The following is a 17,415-nucleotide window of genomic DNA, read 5'->3' on the forward strand; positions in this document are numbered from 1 at the left end:
TGTCTCTTGCTAAAGTGACTGCGTGTCCCGAGTGTGTTGTTCAACGCTTTCTCCTTTCATCTCTTGCTACACCGTCCCTCCAGAAGCTCCGGATCGCGATGCAACCATCCCCGCGTTGCGCCTGAAGCTCCATCTCTCGACCGCCAGCTCCATCATCACGACCCCACGCCTTACCTTGACGCACATATCAAGATGGCAAGCTCATCTCGATCTGTTGTAACCTCGGCCAAGCGACGAAACCGCAGACGTCGTCAGGACAAGCCATCCATCGCCGCCAAACTCATCCTCGATGACCATATCAAGAGCGATGTCGGCATTGTGTCCGAGGACATTTTCCACGACCTCTTCCCTAACGTCAGCGATGGTATGTCGCCTCAGTACCTAGATGCTAATACCAACTCATACACGGCATCGAAAGGTTACTAACCTTGGATTTGCGCAGGCGCTGGCCAGAATAACATCCATCATATCGCGATCGCTCCATGGGCGCCAAACGCGAGCCCGGCCGACAGTCCGTGGTCCATTGTCCCGATAATACAGTCTTCTACTCTCTCTCCCTCGACCGTCCGATTCTCGCCCTCGTCCGCTTCCCTCCAGAGCTTCGCCGTCACCCTGCAACAGGTTGCTCCGTCCAAGTTGTCGAGTCATAGTCGAGGTGGGATCGAGATTCTCGTCCTCGACGTCGCTCCTGTACCGCTTGAAACCGTGTTTGTGAGCTTGGAGAGCGAACTAACAAAGAGGCTTGAGAATGGAGAAGGCACATTTTATCGAGACCACCCTACCAACGGCAGGGGCAAGAGCGCTGGCAACCCACCACCAGAGGAGCGTCTTGTGAGTTCTCTCAGAGCTGCTCTAAGTACTCTAAAAGTCGTCCACTCTGGTGATCTGTTTCCGCTTCCTCTCCCTCCGCATCCTCTCACCCATGTGCCGCCGAACCCGGGCAAGATCATGTTGTGCGAGCCAGTCGCCCAGGGTATCCTGACCAAGTCAACTAAGATCATTCTTATGCGAGGCCGTGTCCACACTAAGCAGATCCGTCGCGTCGCATCAGCGAGCCAGCAACTCAATGGCGCCCGCGAGGATGAATACGATACTAGCACCGACCAATTCTACTCTGCTGCTGAGGACCGGGACAAGTCAGGCACCACAACCGAAGGGATGGAGTCTGCGACTGAAACCGAAACCGATCTGTCGGGCTCTGAAGAGGACGAATTATCGGACGACTCGATGGATGATATGATCTCTCTGCAAGCTCCAACTCTGCCCACGACCAATGCTAGTGGAGTTTCGACGCTACAACCGGGAACACCAATGACTGTGGGCACTCTGCGTGGCAGAAAGGTGAGCGGTCTTAGCGGCATTGCTACGCCTGGCTCTGTCTTTTCGAACTTTACCGCAACCACTGCTCGACCGGATAGACCAAGAGGCCGACTATTCAAGGCTCAGGGCCTAATGAAGCAGATTCCTTCAGACCTGCTCCACCCAAAGCCAGCCCTGGAAGATGACGAGGAAGCCAGAATCTATGTTGATGTATCCTCCTTAACTAGGATAGGATGCTTTTCTGGTGACTGGGTTAGGATTGAGGCTGCTGAGGAACCCCCTGCTAATGGGTTCGGTGCCTTTGGCCTGGGAAGCTTTGGACAGACAGACTCGGAACCTGCCAAGTGGCGACCTGTTCGCGTATATGGTCTGCCAGAGGGTTATTCTCAGCGACCTATGACGAGGATTCCAAGTGCAAAGCATGGAGAAAGAAGACTGTCTTTTTTTGAGTCGCAAATCCAGCGACCCACTAGCCCTACGGCTTATGCCTCTCCTATTCTCCTCGCCAACCTTGACGATGCTTCCTATCTTCGCCTCTCTCCCTTGAAGAAGGCGTCTTACCAAGGAAAGGGTACCATCCCTAGATTCACCAGCGCAGCACGGCCTCCTTATGCTCGGGACATTACCATCCACCATATCCGAACCCCTATCTCCGCGGAGCGGGCATTCCAGACCGCTGTGCTGGGTGGCCTGAAGCGATATTTTGCGCAGAAGATCCGCCTAGTCCGGAGTGGAGATCTTATCGCTGTGCCGGTCGATGCTGAACTCGGCCGTACACTCCAGGAGATGCCTGGTGCTGGAGGTTCCGAGGTGGATGATGTGATGGCACTCACCGCAGGCGGCCAGGAGACCGGAAAGCAGCCTTCGAGGTTCGACAGCGTTGCCTGGTTCAAGGTTGGACATATCCAGATCCAAAAGGCCGATGAGGATGAAGACGGTACTGCTGATGCTTTCTGGGGATCGGTTGCTTGCATCGATAGCTCGTCCGTAGCCATGCACGGCTCAGGGTTTGAGACAAGCCGGATACCTGGTATCAAGCAGAGCACCTGGCAATATTATCTTGGTCTTAAGAAGACACCCAGGAGAGCATCTGAATCCACGCCTCCTCCGATTCAGGAGCCCGAGCTGCCATACGTTTCTCCCCTTAGGCGTCAGCTGAGGGAGCTCATTGCTGCTGCCACGAGCGCAAGGGCAATTCATCTCAAGATGCCACCTGTCGCAATCCTTCTGACTTCTACGCACCGCAATATCGGCAAGTCAACTCTCGCTTCCAGTGCTTGCTCTGATATGGGCCTGCATACGTATACGATTGACGCCTATGATATCCTGAGCGAGGGAAGTGGTAGTGGAAGCGATGTGAAGACAGAAGGCTTTCTTAGAACAAGAGCAGAGCGTGCCATGAGCTGTGGCTCTGATTGCTGCGGCTTGCTTCTCCAGCATATCGAGGCCCTGACCGCTGACCGGATTGAGGCCACCATCAAGGAGATTCTGGAGGACACTAGAGTGCTCATTGCCACCACGAATGAGGTCGACAAGGTTCCAGATGGTGTCCGAGGACTGTTCACGCACGAGCTTGAAATGACAGCACCCGATGAGACGGAGCGTGAATCCATTCTCAAGTCTATCATCAGTGACAAGGGCGTCAGTCTTGAGCCTTCTATCGATCTCAACTCGATCGCCCTGAAGACTGCAGCCCTCGTGGCAGGTGATCTGGTAGACGTCGTTGAACGAGCTTCAATTGCCCAGCAGTCTCGCCTTGAGAAGCTCTCGACTAAGAACACTGACGCTGAAACAACCGTTACTGTGCGAGACGTCCAGGTTGCTGGTGGCCCTCTTGCGCGCTGCTTGACCAAGTCGGACTTTGATATTGCCGTGGAGGCGGCTCGCAAGAATTTCTCTGATTCTATCGGCGCACCCAAGATTCCCAACGTCACTTGGGACGATGTCGGTGGCCTGAACAATGTCAAGGAGGCTGTCACCGAAACCATTCAACTGCCACTGGAGCGCCCCGAGCTCTTCGCGAAGGGCATGAAGAAGCGATCGGGTATTCTGTTCTATGGCCCTCCTGGAACCGGAAAGACGCTGCTGGCCAAGGCGATCGCCACCGAGTACAGTCTCAACTTCTTCAGTGTCAAGGGTCCTGAGCTGCTCAACATGTACATCGGAGAGTCTGAAGCCAACGTGCGACGCGTGTTCCAGCGTGCCCGGGATGCTCGACCTTGCGTCGTCTTCTTTGATGAATTGGATTCAGTGGCTCCGAAGCGAGGTAACCAGGGTGACAGCGGTGGTGTTATGGACCGAATCGTCTCTCAGCTGTTGGCAGAGTTGGATGGCATGTCCGGTGGCGATGATTCGGGTGGTGGTGTCTTTGTTATTGGTGCGACCAACCGACCTGATCTTTTGGACCCTGCCCTGCTGCGACCTGGTCGTTTCGACAAGATGCTCTACCTGGGTGTCTCTGACACAAACGACAAGCAGCAGACCATTTTGGAGGCACTGACAAGGAAGTGAGTTAATTACGCATGTTTCTGACACGCTTTGATGCTAATCTGTTCTCAGGTTCACTCTTCACCCCTCAGTTTCTCTCGCTTCTGTGGCAGAGCGCCTTCCATTCACCTATACTGGTGCCGACTTTTACGCTCTTTGCAGTGATGCCATGCTCAAGGCCGTCACGCGCCAAGCTACAGCTGTGGACGCTAATATCAAAGCTATCAATGCCGACCCAGCAACTCAACACCCGATTTCGACCGCTTACTATTTCGATCACTATGCCACGCCAGAGGACATTGCTGTCATGGTTACAGAGGAGGACTTCTTGGCTGCCAACGATGAACTTGTTCCTAGTGTTAGCGCTGGTGAACTGTCCCACTATGAGCGCGTTCGGGCCATGTTTGAGGGTGGCCGGGAGAAAGAGAAGGATGACAAGCCCGCCCCTGTAACCCAGCGCGTTGTGTCAGGTGCATCAACGTCGTCAAAGGGCAAAGGGAAGGCTGTTGTAGGCAAGGGTAAGGGAAAGGCCATTGCCCTGACGAGTGATGATGAATTTGACGAGGAGGATGAGGTTGATGATCTTAATGGAAGATCCAAGGGCAAGGGAAAGGCTGTCATGGGCTTTCAGGACGGCACGGCGAGTGACGACGATGGATTGTATTAGATGAGTGAGGATCTTCTGACTATATAGGCCCCTGTATAATGAGCGAGCAAAGGGGTTGCGCAACACCTTGACTACTAGACTTTGTTGGATATACCTCCCCGGCGGGATATTAACTGAGGCTCTAATAAAGAGTCGTGTACATCATCAGCTCCAGTATTGAGCGAGAATGTCAACTATCTTTGGGTTTGTTCTAATGTTGGTGTGGATTACTTCTTGGCGTCTTTGGGCTTGTCCTTTTCCGCTGATGCAGCTGCAGCTGCAGGCTTCTTGACTTCTTTCTCGTCATCGTCATCATCGCTATCATCATCATCATCGTCGTCGTCGTCGTCCTCATCCTCATCCTCATCATCCTCGTCCTCTTCTTCGTCGCTATCGTCGTCGTCGTCCGAGTCGCTATCAGAGTCCTTCTTCTCCGCCTTCTTCTCGGCCTCAGGCTCCTCCTTGATCGCTGTCTTGGCCTCAACTGCCTTGATCTCATCCTTGCTCGCCGCGGAAACGGTGGCACCCTTTAGAGAGGACACGCCTGTCTCCTTCCAAGTACCGGTCGTAGGGCTCTGGACTGCATTCTTAGCAGCATCGGTCTCTGTCCACGAACTGGACGTGGGGGATTGGAGGCCGTCGGTCTTGCTGCTGGAGGGGGTGGCCTTGGCGGGAGTCTTGGGAGTTTCCTTGCTCGCTGCCGCCTTCTCCGCTGCGGGCTTGGCGGCGTCCTTGCCGTGGACCTTTTCTCGCAGAGCCTTCAGGCGAAGGTCCTTGGCCTTCTGCGCAGCCTCATCTGCGACGGAGCGGACCGGAAGGGTCTTTTCCTCCTTCTTTGTATCTGCAGCTTTGGGCTTCGCGGCGGGTGTCGTCTTAGGTGCCGCAGCCTTAGCAGCAGCGGCTGCTGCTACGGCCTTTCCGACCGGAGATTGAGATGCTTGAGTAGGGACGGGGTTCGGATAGATGGGCTTCTTTAGCGGAGGGTCGGGCAACTTCTGGTGGATGCTAGGGATGGTGTTCTCGTCGTAGTAGATCTTGACATGCTCCTTGAGCTCGCCATACTCGTTCCACTCTTCAATCTCGACAATATCCTATCGCCATGGTCAGTCATATCTCAAAAAAGTAAAGCTTTGGAGTCGCGCATACGCCTATGACCCAGCCCTCCTGAACCAGGCCGGGAAACTTCCTCACGCGGCCGCTCTCATCCTTTCCGGCTCTCCGGCCCCAGAGCTGGCGGGCCTTGTCGTCAAAGGCGATGTCGACGGCCTTGAAGGGGATGCGGTTGGCGCGCAGGATGGTCTCGAGGCGCGAGGTGGCTGTGACGATGTGGGAGGAGCCGGCGGTGAGGGAGGTGAAGATGTAGAGGGCGGGATCGTCGTAGAATGGGTTCGACATGCTGGAGATGGATTAGGTGTTGATTAGGTAGATGGGTGTATTATCGCAAATGGAGTCAGTCAATAAGTGTCAGTCTTGATAATTGTTGATGGAGGAGCAAGGTTCTTGGAGCTACGTAAGCTAAGGTACAGAAGGTAATTAGGTAGCTGCATGGAAGAATAGGAGACGAGAGGGAGGTCGGTCCCCGTCTCCTGAGCCCCCCAAATGTCAAATGAGGCTGGTGACTGGGAATGATGCGGGGGCGGGGCACAGAAGGGGTCCATCCTCTAAACTCCGAGTGCCTGAGCTGAGTTGAATCTCAGGTACGAGCCGTTTCTGATGACGAAATAGCAGGGAGAATGAGTTCCAGAGAGTCAATTTTGAATGGGAATGGCTCTAATTGTCTGTATTGAGTTGTTATCTGGAGGTTGAACAGTTTCAGCCGCGCAATCCCTTGTACCAGCTCCAACATTGGAGGTCATAGACATTCACCCAGATGGCTGGTTTCCCCCAGTTGCCCGCACCTGCAAAGAGGTTGGTGATGGGCCTCACACCTTTATAGATGCCTCACAGGATAGCTACCTAACAAATTGTCCTATTTTTGGGCGGTAAACATGTTATCGTCTTCTCCTTGCATATCTGCGTTGGTACGGTATCTTTTCTCTGCAGACACAGACTCGTATTGAGCTGGCTAAAGCTGCACAAGGAAGGGGCGTCTTCCCCACCATTCGTCAGCTCTCTCCCTTCCTTCATCCTCCAGCTCCAGCTTTTCTCGTCTCCAACCCATCTCTTCCTCCTCTTCTATTTTCTCACTTTGAATCCTGTTTTCCATCTTTTCAATCTTGATCATCTCCTCGTTCATGCCTGGAAGATCCCTTCACCGCAAGCGACATCTACCTAGAGCCCGCAGCTGAACCCACACCGACTCCTCATTATCTATATTGGGAGACCACCCAAAAATGGCAGCAATTTACGCATGGACAACACAGCACAGCACATCTTTCTTGTTCCCGTGACGCGGGCTGAAACGCTTATGCTTCGCGGGCAAATCACCAACTCTCCTGCGTCAAGTCCATCGCCAGAGGCCAGCAGTCTTCCAAGTTCAAGACATTGAGTTAAAGATAGCCAAGTGGCCTGTACCATACTGTACTCTCTGCCGCCGCAAGCAAACCCTTGAGAGCTGAGCTGAGTTGAGCACACGGCACGCACAGCAATCTCGTGTCGATCCCCGCCCCCATCTATTTATCGATACGGGGGCCTGCAGATGATAGCCGCATCTCTCCTTGACCCTGGCTGAGGACCTCCGAGATTAGAAGTCTATGAACGGGGCCAACTTGCTCCTTATCGCATTTCCTCATGCCCTCATGTTGTGTACAGACGGTATTGCGGCTCACAACATCGGTGAGAGGATGCCGCTAAGCAGCCTGGTCTTGGCTGTGCCGCTCCGCTCCCAACACGCCGGCCCCTGACTAGCCATTTGCCTCTGATCTTGGCTCTCGGTGTGGCTGCCAGTCAGTACCGGTCCGCAGTGGACTCTCTGGCTGGCGGCCCAAACCTTGTGCACACACTTTAGCCTAGACATGCAAACGGTCGCATGTCCCTCACCGCAAGCGCAGGTGCTTGACTCGAGACGAGCATCTCAAGATGAGACTCTTCTGCTACTAGCAACTGGCCATCGCCTTGACGCTGCATGGCGGGATAATTACGTCGTCAGAGGCGTCCGGGCCAAGCGTTTCAGAGCCTTGGCCGGGGAACAGCATCGTGGGACGCTGGACGCGTCGCTCGTGGGCCTTGCCATGGGTCGAGGAAATTGAATGTCCGGCGATGCAACCGAACATCTTAATCAACTGTCTTAGCTGCATCGGGGGGTCAGGGTCACACAAGACAAGAGCTGGCCGAGCAAATTCCCCCCCTCTTCTCTTGGCTCACATGGACTCTAGTTTCTCTCCCTCGGCTCGAACTGCGTGGTTTAGACTTTGACCTCTCTTTCGACGACTTGCGAGCCGTTTCTTTTCAACTCACCAGGACGATATTGGCTAGCCGCGGTCCCACCATCTCAGGACACACAAACCGCGCAAAAGGAGAGTGCTAAAAAGAGTGTCATTGCGCTGGCAAGGCTCCGAGACCCATCAAGCCCCCAGCGAAACGTGGCCATGTCAACGAGCGCAACATCTGATTGGTGCGCTGGTAGGAGCCGAAGACCTATGCCAGGGCTACCCAGCAGCCGAAGCGCCCTTGCAGGGAGCGGACCGGGGCCTGAGCAGAGTTTGACCGGGATGAGGGCTCTAGTTCAGGAACAAGCCAGTCAGAGTTGCAGCAGCAAAGGTATTCCGCGATCCTCGGCCGGGTTGCCGCCTTCTCTTGGACCCAATCATGGCATTGCGAAGGCGATGCAGGGTACCATTCTGGGAGCAAGATTGCCTGGATGCCGGGGCTAGGTCGAACTTCCAGGGACCGGTAGCAGTGCCAACCAACCGGGGGCGATGAGGTGACAGCGCACCAGAAGGATTCTCGGCGGGTTGACGAAGGGGGCCCGGAGCCTCTATAAGCAGAGATTTCGCTCGCCCTGGCAGATGCGAAAACTACAAGTCAGGCTGGATATCCGCCCTCCACACCTTGTTTTGTTTCCCTCCTGTTTCCCTCCTCACCTTGCGCTTGTACTGTCTCGACGACACCTCTACAGCTTTGTGCTATACCTTCATTTCCAACGATTCTTGATACACAATCTTTGTGCCTTGCACGACTCTCTCCTTTTTGCTCAACGCAATAAACAAGAATCACTTTCGACTTCGAGTCATCACCGTCTTTCAGACATCAACAAAGCACTCACTGTACTTTTGACCAAATCATCAAAATGCGCTTCACCATCTTCACCGTCGTCGCCGCTGGCGCTTCTCTCTCTGCTGCCCAGGACTACGGCCTGCCTTTGACCACCACTCTGACCTCTACCACCACCAAGGTCCTCACTCTCACCCAGTGCAACCCTACCGTGTCCGACTGCCCTTACCGCACCACCACCTCGACCGAGGTTCTGGTTGAGACTTCTACTGCTCAGGTTGAGACTACTTCTTCTGAGGCCGAGACCACTTCGTCCGAGGTTGAGACTTCTACCTCTGTCTACGTTCCTCCTACCACCACCTCGATCGAGATCCCCGTTCTCAACACCACCACTTCCACTTCCACCACTAGCACCAGCACCAAGAGGGTCCCCAGCGTCAAGACGACCTTCTACCCTGCTGGCAACACCACCACCAAGGCTGGCCCTACTGCTCCCGTCACCCGCACCACCAAGCTCAACGTTCCTGGCACCAACGTGCCCGAGACTCCCGAGAACCCCCCTACAGTCCCCAGCGGTGGCTCTCCTTCCGAGTCTGCTCCCGTCACTGTTCCCACCGCCGCTGCCAACGGTCTCGTTGCCTCGTCTGGCTTCCTCGGTGCCGCTCTTGTGGCTGCTTTCGTTGCCCTCTACTAGATGCCTCATCCACTTTTGTACTGATGACCTAGTTGTAGGTGTGAAAGCATCTACCCCTTTCAACTTCTTGTGAATACCTTTTATGAACTTCTTTGGGGATGGACGTTTGGAGACCTTATATGAGCGGACATTTTCTGGGGAGGCAACTCTTTTCAACAACAAACAACATGGCGGCTACTGCGTAGCAGTCTTTGATCCCTTGCAGGTCATCGGAACCGGCGCATGGATACCAGCGTGGAGTTTTCTAAGGCACGGTTTGTAGATGTGACTATCTACACTCGCGTTGCCTGGTCTGGGGATGGATACCTCGGGACATTTTGGAGTTTAGACAACAGTATACAATACAAACAAAGATACATACGTGTGATTCTCGTTGTGGAATTGAACCTAATTCAGTGATGCTCTCCGATAAGCCTCGGACGTGTAGTGACCCTGATGAGCTGACTCTTTGATCTGTATGGAACATGCACATTCCGCTTTGCAAGCCCCCAGACAAGGTAAGCTGAGGTGGTACGCACCCATGCCCTGTTCCTCTTTTTTTTTTCGTTATGGTATCCAACCAAGACAATGGAAGACACTCAATGTCATACAGATGCATGAGTGTAACCATACTCGCATGTCGAATAAACCTGAGTCTCGCCTCATCCATGTCATGCTGAGACAAGCACACACACTCGCGCACACACACACACACACACACACACACGCACGCTGTTAGGTACTACCCCATCTCCACAGGGCGGATATTAAGTATCCGGGATGTGGGAGGGAGGGCGGATCCTTTCTCACGTGGCTAGAAGATCAGAAACTACGTACCTTGACCTATTGTCATGCACACACGACGAGAGTTTTTTTGCCCCCCCGTCTGTTGGCTAGCGTGGTCTTGATGTGGGATTAGCACGGGAGTAGACGCCGTGGCTGAATCCTGTCCGGTATTAGAGTCGGCATTATCAAACGTATGGAGAGTAGTAAGGTAGTTAGTTGGTTGCCCTGTTGCTATTACACACCAATCCCATCCATCCATCCATCCATCCTTGGTTGTCCTTGTGAGTACTGATATCCTCGTTTGATCATACCACCATCCTGGTCCACCCATTGTCGTCCCTGTAGTTGTTGTGAAATCTATCGTCCTTTTTTGCCTTTGCTTCTCTTCTCTTCAGTGTTGCTGTGATCTCCCCTCGACCCCCCTGGTCCTCCACCCGCGTCATCATTCCATGCCCCGAACCCTCCCTCAGCTCAGCCGTCGGTATGGCGGCAGTTACCCCCCCAGACACGTGGGCATCACGATTTTGTCTGGGTTTCCTTGGCTGAGACCCTGTCTCATTGGGGGACGGTCCCACCCGCTACCACTCCCGCGTATCTGTCCCGTAGCTCCGGGTCCAACTTCTTAGCTCGCTTTTGCTGTGCCCTTGGCGTTCTTGCCTCTTGTCAATGATATGAGTTCTTGAGATCTGGGACCCGGAGGCGGTGCGGGGGCCAAGACGTGTCGTCTTCCAGCCCCGGAGACTCAAGAGGATACTCCATGGACCGTCAGACGCTAAATATCGGCATCTCCGTTCAAGAGCATTGCCCCTGCGCGCACATCTGACAGAGCGTGCTGTTGGGCTGAGCAAGGTTGTAACAGTTGTGAACGGAGCTATGTCCGCAGAGGCCGTTGGCTGAGTTGACTGGGCCCTGCAGTTCTCGCACCGACTTCGCGTTGGTTGAAGGTGGCATCATGTCCCAGAAGGTCTGTCTTGATTCGCTCTTGGTCAATGGAGTTGCCACTGCTGTCATGGAGCACTGTGTCGATTTCAGTGGCCCGTGGAAGTGAGTTGCTGTGTCTTGTTGACTCGTGTTGGATACGAATATAGGGTACAAGTGATAGATTTCGGTCTGCCGCAGAGGGGGAAGACTACCCCTAATATACCAGTCAAGGAACTGACAAGTTGCCCCTTAGTGCAGCACGAGGACGAAGACGATGACGACAAGGACCCTCTCTGCTTATACTCAGACGACCAGGGAAGAGGCTCTTGACAAATGTCACTTGCTTCAAGGGTTGGTAACCGGAGGGGCGGCTGACTGTGATTATGTAGGGCTGAACTGGACTGGACTGACGAACGAACGAACGACTTGCAGAGGCACAGCGCGCTCTCACACCCAGAGCCCATTTAGCGGGACTCTCGGCTTTTATGGATATTGGCTCGTAGCCCTGACGGGGGTCTCTGGGCCCCGGAATGCTGTGGCCTTGGAGAGGGGAGGGGAGGGGAAGGGGGGGACCCTCAGTTGGCCCTCTCTTCTCTGTCCATCATCGTCATCGGACGAGTTTCCTCATCTCTCTTTTCCCAATCTCGTCTTGCTTGCGAGTCCAATTCCACGCTGAGGCGGCCGCAGGAGAGATGATGCAGCCTGTGCCCCGAGCGACTGGTACTCAGCGTTCCAGTGTCGCCAGGCACGCCATGTAGTTGGTTGGAAAATCCTCCGCTCTGCGCATCCCAAGTTGGTGGGTGGTGGTGGGTGGTGGTCTTACCAGGTGTCTCAGTCCCTTTGTTTCTGGAAGCCACCCTGCCCTGCCCTGCTGTGATTCAACCTCAGCTCCAAGCTACCATGTCAACAACATAATGGGATGAGCACTACGTAGCAAACAGCAGGAAGCCAGCAGAGCAGGGCACGACAGGACATGCCAGGCCCTGGTACAGCATGGGCAGCGATGCAATGTGACGGCGATTCCGCTCCTCTGTCCTTGGCGATGCGACGGCGAGGTTACTACCGGTCCTCTCTCCTCTCCTGCACTGCACCGAGTATGTGCCGCAGCAACGGATGCCTGCGTTCCATCGGGGGTGGCGCGAGCAGGAACACCATCTCTGCTCGTTCCAGCCGCCTCACGCCTGAGCATAGTACCTATGCACCTATGTCCCGCCTACAGCCACCTTGGGCGAAGTGACGAGGGCAATTGCATGACGGATGACGAGAGGCGCATCGACCAGAGTCTGCGGTGCACTGCACTGCACTGCACTGCAGTTCCCTGTACGCCTCGACTGGTTTGCACGAGTTGCAGCGCCCTCAAGGTCCCGGCATCCAACTGCTTGACCATTCCCCCGCAACTTGACACGTCCAGAGAGCCTAGCCGGGGCTCTTTTATCCCAGCATTGCGTCAATACTGTTGGCGAAATGGTGACATGGGCTCTGGAAACTGATATCTGACTGCCCCTAGGCCCTCGCTATTGGATACTCGTGTGGGGGATGGTCCATGAGGGGACACATTTGCCGGCCAGATTCGCCCATTTCTGGTCCCTCGTTTGCAATTTTTTTTTCTGCCACGACCCGCTACTTCTGTCTGTATCCATGGTCTGTTTGCTGCGTCTCATGCTGCGGGCCCTCTCGGCCGACGACGACCACCTCCGCCAAAACGGGTTGAGGTTGAAAGTAGCGCCTCATTCTTGCGCGGAGCCACAAATCACTGGACCGGGGGCGGCCACTTGAAACTACACCAAGTGATCGGGAGACGGCCTTATCTCAAAGCTTCATAGCGTCCGTCAAGCTGCATTGATCCACCAAGATCGATCCTCCCTGGCCTGCGGTTGGACGCACCTGACCCCTGTATGTTTGTGTTACACACAGCACGAGTTTCCCGGGTGTCGTGATGAGGGTGAGATGCGTGTGACAACATGTTTCCTGTTTCGATTACCTTGATGCCCCGGTACCCTCCCAGACTGACTACCCAAACCGTCGAGGACCCGGCCCTGGTGATGGTGCTGGCGATGGCGGCTACCACGCCCGTCTCGATTATGGTGGAGTCTGCGTGTGACAGCCCAACAGACGTCTTTGCCGCCGGCAAAGAACGCCTGGTCGATGACAGACCATACGCCGCATCAGGTGGTTGGCCGAGGTAATTTCATGGGTGAGATTTCCGGCTACTATAGCATGCGTGAGAATCCGAAAAAGACGGACTGCTGCCACGGCTCGTGAGGACATGGGACAGGGCACCAACGGAGCGGTCCATATCCATACCAAGAGCAGGGTTGTGGTTGTCCAGGATCCAGGCCTGGCCAGGCATTTCCAAGCCACTCATGTCGTAGCATCATTTATGACATTATATCCATGTGAAGCTGAGATACACACCACACTCCTTCGACCTGCCATGTTGACAATCAGTACTCCATCTGGCATGACGTGCGAAACGCATTAGAAATCGGCTCACCTTGGTGTCGTTCAACGCAGGTCCGGGGACCCACGGCCATGTCGGCCCTTGAGATCAGCTCCATGCTCACCCGTTCCGTCCCCGTCCCCGCCCCGTCCCGTCGGCTCCTCGCTCGCGTCAAGTCGCATTGCTGGGCAGCATCGGAAGTTGACTGATACCGGTTCCCGAATGCCATTGTGGGCTGCTGCAGAGGTTGTTGCGTCTAGCCTGCGGTCAACGGCAGAACAACTCATCTTGATAGAGGCTAAGCCTGTCATGGTGTCTCTTGCTTGCCCTAGCGCCGGCCATCGGGACCTTGCGAACGCCATCTCATTCGCTTGGGCCGGGGTGAGATGCAACCCTCTTCCAAGATCCAACGAGGCCCGGGCGTTCTGGGTTCGCGTCCTCGAAGAAATTAAGGCATGTCTTGTGAGGGTGCCATGCAAGATAGCGGCTGCATGTCTTGGTTTCTGCCGTGTCTTCGCTGCCACTGCACTGCATGCTTCATGCGTCGTCAGGCGGGGGTGAGGTGGCAAGGACGTCGGGCATAACCTCACATATCGGATCCCCGCGTCTGAGATTTGATGGCCCAGTGGTTTCTGTTTGTACCTGTGGGCCTGCAGCACGATCGCCATGCGGCACAGTGGGTGCCGAGTGCTATAGAAGACCATAGACCACTGGGGAACGAATGCCTGAGTGAGTACCCTTCGTGGATGCTTGCATGTTGCGTTCCCGTGACGGAGCGCATATCTCACCATCGACCTGTCAAAAGTGTACTTGTAATCCCTCTTTGGCATCGGAAACCCCGCCATAAATCAAAATATGGCCATAGAAGCTCTTTGTGGTGAGCCATGTTCTTCCTAGAATCAGGGCCGCCGGAGACCGCACTCCGGTACGCTTGCTGGGCATGCAAGATGCCTAATCTCGGCAATATGCCATGACGCATATCGTAGTCGGGAACGGGCAGCCAAGAAACAGCACCAAAGTGACAGGTTGACGTCTTTTCGGCTGCATCGGTCCAAGTCGGTGGCTGTGTGAGTTGTCTCGACCATGCGGCTGCATATTCTGTTCCGTCCCATCCAGCCAACTTCTTTCTACCTGGGTCAGTCTCCAAGAAGTGACATTGGTCAGACCACTTGGGTGTTGTCTGTTTAGTATGCTTGCAAGTTCTTGAGGGAGGTGAATGTAGTGCTGTGGCGAGTAATTGAGGCTATTAATCACCCTTGTCAACGAAGCGAGGAGTGCCTATATGTGATACCGTCAGCGTTTAGATGTCAGGTGGTCTAAAATAGAAATCACAGGCATAACCGAGTCAATGGTTGGTGGACGGGCAGAGAACATGACCAGGCCAAGGAGGTGGACTGGGTCTAAGTCACGACGATACTCTAGGCTGAGTAAACACAGGGCAGTGCTGAAGATCACAAGCATTGAGGGAACGAAATGAGTTGACCAAGCTGTTGTATGCCTATTCTGGCGCCTCGTAACCTAGGAGTCGGCCAAGTCTGCTTTCGGATGGTGCATTGGCAAATCGACCTGCTGTAAACTGTTAATACAATGATTATCAGTCGTGTTATACCACCTACTTCTTCCTGACTGAGGAGTAGGAACTAACCGTAGTTAGTTTCCGGCCGGTCCATCTAGATCCACAACGGCTCTTTGTGACATTCAATTGCCGGAGGGTCTGGCATGCAGAAATCGTATAATGACGTATAAAACGAACATCAAAAGAAGGATGGTGCCAGCGGCAAGGGCACTCGCGAGGTGTGTTGTGAGACACTGATGTCCCCGCTTGCTCGGGGATCGGAGCCACTTCAACCTGAAGGCTAGCGACGTGCGTGGCCTTGTTCCCTTAAACATGACCTGTCAGTATATTGAAGAAAGACCCTGCGGTTGCTGTGATGAGCGTACCTTGGTAGGATCCATGCCTCTCTCTCTTAGCTGCTCTAGATCGTCAGAGACGCCATCCTGGAATAGGCTTGTCAGTTCGGACAGACTACTTGTTCAGGCGATGGGTCATACACTTCCGCCGATTATGAACGTCTGGACCTTGTCAGAGAATCGCACGTGGGGGGACCCTGGGCGACAGATACAGTCGAGACTGTTCGAACAAGACTCTAGGGCGCCAGAGCATGGATCAAGAGAGTTTTCGTCATGTACTTGGAGATCGGCGGAGTCTCCATTGGGATCGGAGTGGACGGCCTCGGGCTGTTGCATGGACCCTTTCTCCTAGGAAGGAGATGTCATCGGCACAGAAGCGCCATGCATGGCAGCTGTGGATCTTGAAAGTGTCAAGTACCGATTCACGCTAATGAAGGGGACCGAGGGAGGGCCGAGTGAATGTCATTAGGGAGAGTGATCGCGAGATAAGGTGTTGTCCGTGGAGATCAAGGAAGGTGGAAGTTGGCGAGAGTCTTGGCGTGGAATCTATAAGACTGTAGTATGGGTGATATTGCAAAGATGCTAAGTCCGAGAGGTCTGAAAGAGGAGAGACTGTATATTACAACTGCCTTGATTGAAAGAAGCAAAATACAGGCCAACAACTGAAGTTGAATGAGGCAGCGGATTAGAGATCAGAAGGAAAGGAACGTAGAGGTCAGCTAGTAGGGTGCACGTGCCGTGTCACTCCATCTGCCATCGGCAGGCAGGCACCTAATAAGGAAAGAGCAGATTGAGAGTTTGAAATTCTCCGTTACGAGACAGGCATTTGCTCTCAGTCGCCCGGGGTGGTACCTTCCAAATCCATACATGCCGCGGCCGGATTCTTCACAAAGGGACCCGTCAAGTTTTTCTCGGACAGGCACAAGCACTAACGAGCAACGATGAGTGGAATCTGGCGGTTAATACCGTTGCAATGCCGTCTTTAGTTCCTCGTGGCGAGGTCCATCGATATCCCTAGGCCGTTTCTGGGTAGGGAATGACTCGCAGCTGTAGCCGACATCAAGCCTCATCGATTCGACGCCCAAGCACATTTGTTGAAAAAGTTTCAATGGATCGTGTCTGTGCATGCCAAGAAAGAGTTTATTCCGAAGTTGCAGCAGCTTTTGATTATTACAGACTGCCAGGCTGTTCTCGACTTTCCTGGTGGATATCGCCTCCATGACAGAATCAACCATCGGATGACATCTGTCTGGGCCATCAGAGTCAGGTATCGAAGCCTAATGCCCCGCCCCAAAACAAGCGCTTCAAGTTTGGGACAATCGCCTGCCTGTGTAACGCCAGCTTCGACCTCTTGACATCACCAGGACCCGGGAATCGGGGAGTCGGCCTGTCCCAGACCTCCTTTTCGGCAGAGCATCCCGAGAGTGAGGGTCTATTCGTCATGGCTGTGACGAACCCTGAAAGTTGACGCTTTGGCTTTGGTCGCCCGCGCTCTCCTTGTCCGTGGCCACATTCTTATCTAGCTTCTGCTGCTCCTCGTCGATTTTCTCCTGGTTGTCATCGCCTTGAGCCTGCTCAATTTGGAGAGCAAGTACTTGAAGTTCCAGCTTCAATACTTTGTTCTTGATCTTTCTGTTCCACTGTCAGCCCCTGATCTTGTCAGCTTCCAGACAACCTTTGCGACAAACTCACCCAGTTTGTAGCGCCTTGCCATCATTACTATCCTCTCCAACCTGAGCGATGGCGTCATTGAAACCGCCCGCGTCTGTTTCGGCGGCTTCTGCTGTCTCCCGCGCGGCTTTGAGGATCTCCAAATCCTGTTGACTGACTCCAGCTAGGTTCGCCCGAAACTGTTCAACCTGGGGTTTGTAAGCCCACAATCGATACGACATTGAACCTTGGCAAAAAACGGACCGGGAACTTTTCGGCGACCTCTTGGAGTGCGTTTCCTGCAAGTCCATCCGAAATCTGGAACTGCGCGTAGTCCTGAACCTGCAAGACGTTGGCCTGTCTTCGACTGGGCATTGCTGTGCTACAGGCAGCCAAAGATGCGAAAAGAATCGACTTGACCAGATGCAT

At 54.2% G+C, this 17,415-nt stretch overlaps 4 protein-coding genes across 4 annotated transcripts; 2 read left to right on the top strand and 2 right to left on the bottom strand.

Annotated features, from left to right (window-relative positions):
- Positions 1-1,005: 1,005 nt before the first annotated feature.
- NECHADRAFT_47187 (uncharacterized protein) lies at positions 1,006-4,474 on the top strand (the record flags this gene model as incomplete). Its single annotated transcript, XM_003048683.1, has 2 exons — positions 1,006-3,827; positions 3,880-4,474. The coding sequence occupies 2 exons, from the start codon at positions 1,006-1,008 to the stop codon at positions 4,472-4,474; spliced, it is 3,417 nt and encodes a 1,138-aa protein (XP_003048729.1).
- On the bottom strand, positions 4,453-5,848 carry NECHADRAFT_105024 (uncharacterized protein; the record flags this gene model as incomplete). The annotated part of the gene is made up of 2 exons (XM_003048870.1): positions 4,453-5,544; positions 5,600-5,848. The coding sequence occupies 2 exons, from the start codon at positions 5,846-5,848 to the stop codon at positions 4,681-4,683; spliced, it is 1,113 nt and encodes a 370-aa protein (XP_003048916.1). The 3' UTR covers positions 4,453-4,680.
- Positions 5,849-8,681: 2,833 nt separating this feature from the next.
- NECHADRAFT_83716 (uncharacterized protein) lies at positions 8,682-9,299 on the top strand (the record flags this gene model as incomplete). The annotated part of the gene is made up of 1 exon (XM_003048684.1): positions 8,682-9,299. The coding sequence occupies one exon, from the start codon at positions 8,682-8,684 to the stop codon at positions 9,297-9,299; it is 618 nt and encodes a 205-aa protein (XP_003048730.1).
- Positions 9,300-16,775: 7,476 nt separating this feature from the next.
- On the bottom strand, positions 16,776-17,415 carry NECHADRAFT_106308 (uncharacterized protein; the record flags this gene model as incomplete). Its single annotated transcript, XM_003048871.1, has 3 exons — positions 16,776-16,968; positions 17,029-17,195; positions 17,269-17,415. The coding sequence occupies 3 exons, from the start codon at positions 17,413-17,415 to the stop codon at positions 16,776-16,778; spliced, it is 507 nt and encodes a 168-aa protein (XP_003048917.1).

Source organism: Fusarium vanettenii (assembly GCF_000151355.1).
Source record: "Fusarium vanettenii 77-13-4 chromosome 8 genomic scaffold NECHAsca_10_chr8_2_0, whole genome shotgun sequence".
In the NCBI taxonomy this organism is placed as follows: Eukaryota; Fungi; Ascomycota; class Sordariomycetes; order Hypocreales; family Nectriaceae; genus Fusarium; species Fusarium vanettenii.